At 41.1% G+C, this 6,360-nt stretch overlaps 1 protein-coding gene across 2 annotated transcripts in view; it reads left to right on the forward strand.

The window, feature by feature from the left end:
* The first annotated feature begins 361 nt into the window (after positions 1-361).
* Mtpap (mitochondrial poly(A) polymerase) overlaps positions 362-6,360 on the forward strand; it is a 24,045-nt gene continuing 18,046 nt past the window's right edge. Inside the window, exons 1-3 of one of the 2 annotated variants that reach the window (XM_055629310.1) lie at positions 362-520; positions 4,029-4,201; positions 4,940-5,173. In XM_055629310.1, coding sequence (XP_055485285.1) covers positions 364-520; positions 4,029-4,201; positions 4,940-5,173 — 564 coding nt within the window. In that variant the 5' untranslated portion in view covers positions 362-363. The remainder of the gene's footprint in view (positions 521-4,028; positions 4,202-4,939; positions 5,174-6,360) is intronic. The other variant, XM_055629311.1, reaches the window with a different exon arrangement.

The following is a 6,360-nucleotide window of genomic DNA, read 5'->3' on the forward strand; positions in this document are numbered from 1 at the left end:
AAAGATACCTCTCTCGGTATTAGAAGGCGCCTATTGAGGGATAAAACAATAGCAGTGAAAGTCTGACCCGAGTCTGATTTTTTATTTTCCTCTTCAACAAAGTGTGAATAAAGCGCAACAAGTTAAACTCTCTATAACGGAGGAGCAACACCTCATCAGCGTACAGTGAGGCATACAGATAGTTAAATTCGGGCCACTTAAGTATTTGCAAACCTCAGTGATTTTTTCCGTTCTGGCCTCCATGTTTTGCTTTCTACGCGAAATAGTCTTCTAAGTTCGATCCAATGGGCTTTCCGTTGGCGCCGGCTGTCGGCGCGCATGCTCAGAAGGCCGCTTCTGCGTTTACTTCCTGCTGCCTTAACAATGGCGGCTCGCGGCGTGGGGCGTTTGACCTGTTTGCCCCTGTGTTCCCAGAGAAGTAGCCGAGTCCTCCGCTCTATTTCCAGGCACCTCAGTTGTCCGGGGACTGTAGCCGCGAAAGTCAGGAACGAAGAACAGCCCCCGAGGGGTGCGAAGACAGGTGACGGGGCCGGCCGAGGCGGGCGGAGGGCGAGCGGCTCGTGCTCCGCCTGTCACTGTGGAGGACGACTCCCGCGCACAGCAGTGACATTGTTTAGGCCAGTGACATAGTGGGCTAATGCTTTATAGTTCAACACGAAAACCGTTCGCGGGGTTAATAATTATAACCGATATTGCCGCTCAGTGGCGTCTGCTGCGTCCCTGACCTCAGCTCATCTGCCTTTGATAATCTGTCTCAGTTAGGGTTAGTAGTGCTGGGATGAAAGACCGTGACCAAAAGCAACTTGGGAAGGAAACTGTTTGGCTTACATTTTTCTCTGGCCGCGGGAAACCAAGGCAGGGACTCAAACTGAGCGAGAATCCGAGGCAGAAGCTGGCGCAGAGGGCCATGGAGGAATGCTGATAACGTAGGTTTGCTCCTCGTGGCTAGCTTAATCTGCTTTCTTATAGCACCCAGCTCCACCAGCCCAAGGTGGTACCACCGAGAATGGGCTGTACCCTTCGACATCAATCACTAATTGAGAAAATGCTTTATTGACTTGCCTGGAGCTCAATCTTGGCAGAGCCATTTTCTCAAGGCTTCCTCGCTTCAGGTGACCGAATAAAACTAGCCAGTGCAGTATCCATAAGATGTCGCCAAAGGCTGAATACACCTGAGCCTAAGGAACAGCTGATTTTCCTGGCTCCCAGGACACTGTGCTTAGGAAAATGCCTCTTTATTATTTTGGAGTTTTCAGTACAGCCTGTTTGGTAACAGATTTGCATTCTTTCTTTTAACAGGAACCTTCTAAATGTATATGCCTTGTCTATTGAGTTCCCATCCTCACTGAACTTTTCTTGGATCCCAATAATGTGTGGATGGTTTTCAGACTTAGAACAGCCTTGCAAGACATTTGCTGCATGTTGAAATAGTGATTGGCTTGGGTTTAGCAGAAGCTGCTTCTGTTAAAAAATCTTAAATAATCCTGCAAACCCAAATAAGGATTCTGCCAGAGACTCTGTTGTAATTTAGCGTTCATGGGGTGGCCTAAGTTTGAGAGCGTTTTCATATGCTCTTTGGGACGTAAATCAAACTTGTGGAGTAGAACAGAAGGAATTATCGCTCCGTTAGTTTTTAATTTTTTCCATTTTCTTTCTCTGTATGTGTGTATGGGTTGTGCATGTATGTGTATGGTCACAGTGTATGAGCGTATGTGTAAGTGCAAGTACCTGTGGGTACGATATGTGGTTGATGTGGAGAACATCTGCACTGCTCTTCTATCTTAGAAGTAGTGTCAGTAGTTGCTCTGGGAACCCTCTCTGTATTACAGATGGGCCTCCATGCCTACCTGGCGTTTACCTGGGTTCTAGGAATCTGAATTTTGGTCTTCAAACTTCTGTGGCAATCACTTTAACCACTGAGCCATCTCCTCAGCCCTATGACTCCATTTTATAGAAGAGAATTAAAAAAAAAAAAGTCTGATTTTCAAGTTCAAGCTTTCCCATCTCTACAGTGGCAGAAACAACAATTAAACTCTCCAGACTTTGAGGACTTCGTTTTCCCCTTACCATATATAGATTATGCTGCACATTTGTATCATTAGGGTGCTGTGGTGAGGTGGGCCAGGCAGAACCTAGTGCATATAAAAGGAGGAAACGAGGACTGAGAGGAAGAACAGTCTCATGGCTAAGATCAAATTGTCAGGCAGTAGAGAAGTCTCTGTCCTTACCATGGAAGAAGACAGTCTTCCATACTGTTAAATAAATGCACATAACAGTCCTATGAATTGCACTCCTTCGTAGATACTGAAGTGAGGTCATACAGAGGTGGAAGAGAGTCTGCAGTGAAGTGCCTGAAGTCTTCCCACACCTAAGCAAAATTTGAAGGCTGAATGGGAGTTGGCCAGACAGAAAGCAAGCAGGTGGGCATTCCTACAAGGGGGTGGAAGCAAGCAAATTCATAGCATGTAATGGTGTTGTGTGTACAGTACGGTACGTGAGAAGTATGAAAGCAGAAATGGAAGACACTGTTGTTGAGGCGGAAAGGAGGCACAGGGTGCCAGCAGCCTAGGCTGCGGCGTTTAGACTTCAGTTTACAGGTGGAAGGGATCATGTTGTCAGGAGTGTGGAACATCGGTTGAGGAGGACAAAACAAGAGTACCCGAGAGCAATCTCGGAGTGAGGCTGCTGCGATGGCACAGGCCTGAATGTTGAAGGTTGGCACGGAGTGAATAGGAGGGCACATCTAGAAGTGTGTCTTCAGTACCTAGTGCAGGGGGAGAAGACCAATGTTTCTGCTTGTTTGCTGAGTTGTTCAAATGATGAGCGGTCAAGGCCCAGAGTTTCTGATGTGGCTGAGAGTCTTGGCTTTGAACTGGTGCTGAGGAGGACAGTTTGGGATTCAGCAGCTCACCATGTCATTCACCCAAATCTCCCTCTTTCCCATGAAAGTTTCTTGGAGTTTGCTAAAGTCAAGATCAAGTGTTTAGAGTACTTTCTTGACTGGGATCAATGCTTTTGATTGCCGTGTGTCTGTTACAACTCTCATTGTAGGATCTTTGTTTGGTCCCTGGAATTGTGTTAGGTGTGTTGGTGTCAAACTTAGTGCTTCATTATTTATAGTGATTAAAGTATTAAATCACAGTATTTATAGTGATTAAAGTATAGGTATTAAAGTCTACCCTTCAGACTTAGAAAATGCACTTTATACTCTCCAATTCAAAGTTAATATTTTGAGGAGAAAGTGAGTTGTCCGTTTTCCTTTGTGGCCAATGAATGTATCTCATTTTTGACACTACAGCACCTGTCTTCATCCCCTGTCTTTGTAAAACTCCTTATCTCGAGAAAGGTTTTGTACCTCTGGATGGTCTTGAATTCACTGTGTAGTGGGCAATGACCTGCACATGTGACCCTCCTACTCTGCTGATAGCTGGGATTTCAAACATGTACTTTTCACACCCCGATTTACATCGTACTGAGGATTGAACCAGGGCCTTGTGTGTGCTAGGCAAGTGCTGTACTAGTCGAAGTTTATCTCCAACCTTAGATTTTAAGTTTTTTACTTCTATTGAGTGCCTAATCGGTGGCAACTGGGTATTGTTTGAGTCAGATCAAGACTCAAGATGGAAAATATCTTTATAGCAACTTGCTACAGTATGTTAAATGTCTTAAAACCACTGTTTGACTATACTTAGACTTGTATTAATTTTCTTTAGGCTTTTCAGTATTATAGAATGTACAGGTTTTGTAGGCTAGAGAGGTGCTTTATGGCCAAGCTTGATCCCCTGAGTTTAGTCCCTTGAAACCACATGATGGAAGAAGAAAACTTACTCCCAAAAGTTGTCCTCTGACCTCCACATGTGGACCAGTGCATAGACATGTATGTGCACATACAATAAATAAATAAATTTAAAAAATATATGATTAGGGTAAATTTGTTTTAATCACACATATAACCATCATAAACTTTATCAACATATATTTTAAATTTTGTGTGTGTATTAGTGAAAATGTTTTTGTCTCATTTGTAGGCTTTGAAGACAGGACCCTCAAAAAGAGATTCTCTGAGGTACAGAAAGAGAGAAGAGAACAGGCCCAGAGGACTGTTTTGATACATTGTCCAAATAATATCAATGAGAAAAAGTTTCTCAAGTATTTATCCCAGCATGGACCAATTAATAATCATTTCTTCTACGAGAGCATTGTATGTATCTAAAAATCTGTCTAACTTGGTGGTTATGCTTTTGGAAGCAGTTTTTGTTGCTTTTTATAGTACGTGAATAAAGATCTCTTGGTATTCTACCCATTCCTTCATTTCTTTAATGAGGCTTTCTCCCCTTGGGTGTAAGAAAAGAAACCCTTATTGCAATGGTTTAGACTTGTACCTGGGGTGTAGCTCAGTCACTAAGTACTGAAGACCCTGAGTTCAACCCTAGCATTGCAGAAAGAAAAGGAGTTGTTAGGAACTTATAATAGAGTGACTGTAATCTGCAGATCTTAGAGCAGTGGTTCTCAATCCCTTGGCAAATCTCTCTCTAAATATATTTACAGTGTGATTCATAACAATAGCAAAATCACAGTTATGAACGACCAATGAGAATAATTTTCTGGTTGGGGGTCACACAGCATGGGGAACTATATTCAAGGGTTGCAGCATTAGGAAGGTTGAGAATTACTGATGGAGTCTAGTGCTGTAGATATTGACAGAGGAGGGAGGGAGCTGGGCTCTGTGCCATCCTGGTACAGTATTCTTTTAGGGCAGTAATGTCTCTTTCTAATTTACTTGTAGTGAGTTGTGTCAGAATTATATCATTTATAGAACTGAAAATGCAGTATTTTGTAACAGTGTAATTGTTTTGAGGATGCTATGTTAATGTGTTGAAAATCATTGTGAAACTCTTTTTTTTTTTTTTTTTTTCCTTTTTCTTATCCTTTCACATAGGGTCTCTATGCTGTTGTAGAATTTTGCCAAAAAGACAGTATAAACTCATTGCAGAATGGAACACATACTCCAAGCCTGAGCACAGAGGCTACAATTCCATTTAAGTCACGTTTCTTGAACTTAAAGCTGAAGAATCCATCTAACCAGATATCTGAACAGTCATTTGCACACACAAATAACCAGTTTCCTCCTTCAAGCAAGAAGCTCTTTGAATTACTGAATTATGCAGAAAGTGTAAGTTTACATGTGTACTTGAGTTTTTTTTAATGTATATTTGTGCATTATAAAAGTTCTGGTACTCGGCAGCATTATTGTAGTACAGGGTTTTAGTTTATAAGATAAAAGGAGTTAGAGGGGAATGATAATGAGATGGATGCATAGCATTACAAAGGGCAGTTTTGCTAAGAACGGATAGATGCGGCCTATCAGGCAGATGTTGAGATCATCTTGATAGCCGGTATATGATCTCAAAATTATTACATGGTTTTCTTCCTAACTTCTGTCGGCAGTGAATTGCAGTCATAAATGTCCTTTGGGAAGCCATTCTTTATTCACAGAATCCTTCTATTTAATCAAGGTGTACTTTAAAACGTATATTTGCTTGGCTCATTTTTTTTTCTTTTTTTCACAACTCTTAATTTTATTAATGAGTGGAATTGCTTTAAGGAATTCTTTGTTCTTGGGGCCGGAAAGGTTGCCCAGTGGTTCTGAGTACTTGCTGTTCTCCCAGAGCACAAGTTAAGTTCTCGGCACTCATGGCAGGTGCTCACATCCACTGTGACTCCAATTCCAGCGCGGCCGACCTCTCTTCTGGCATCTGGGCAGTTTATTCTCGTATGTACACGTGCACACGGACACGTACATGTATTTAAAAGAAACCTACACTACAGAATTTGTTGAATGAAAAATAAGTCTTCCTTCTCTACTCAGCGACTCCTCACGCCATTATGCTTTTCACCTTATAGATGAACCACATGTTGCCAAAGTTTGGGGCCCTTTTGAACAATTTAGGTGTCTTTTCTTCTTTTTTTTAATGTAATAGTAAGTGTTTATGTTCCGTAAATGCTAATTCTAGTTTTATATCTTTATCCTATTATTGTTTTTTTCTTAATTCTGATTTATCAAACTTATAGCTGGATTAGTGATTTTTACAAAGAAACAACTTACCAAAAAAAAAATTTTTTTTTTATTTTCTGATTTCTAAAATTGTGCTTCTGCCTTACACGTTTCTGTCATTTCTGTTGGCTTATGTTTTTAGTTAGTGCTCATTTCTTTTACCTTCAAGGCTGATTTCAAATAGGGGCATTAAAAGCTGTGATTTGTACTTTAAATGTTTAACTCTGGTGCAGTTTTGGAGTCTGATCACTTAATGCTTTTATTTATTTATTTATTTATTTATTTATTTATTTATTTATTTATTT

Source organism: Psammomys obesus, unplaced genomic scaffold (assembly GCF_907164565.1).
Source record: "Psammomys obesus unplaced genomic scaffold, mPsaObe1.curated_primary_1811, whole genome shotgun sequence".
Taxonomy (NCBI): Eukaryota; Metazoa; Chordata; class Mammalia; order Rodentia; family Muridae; genus Psammomys; species Psammomys obesus.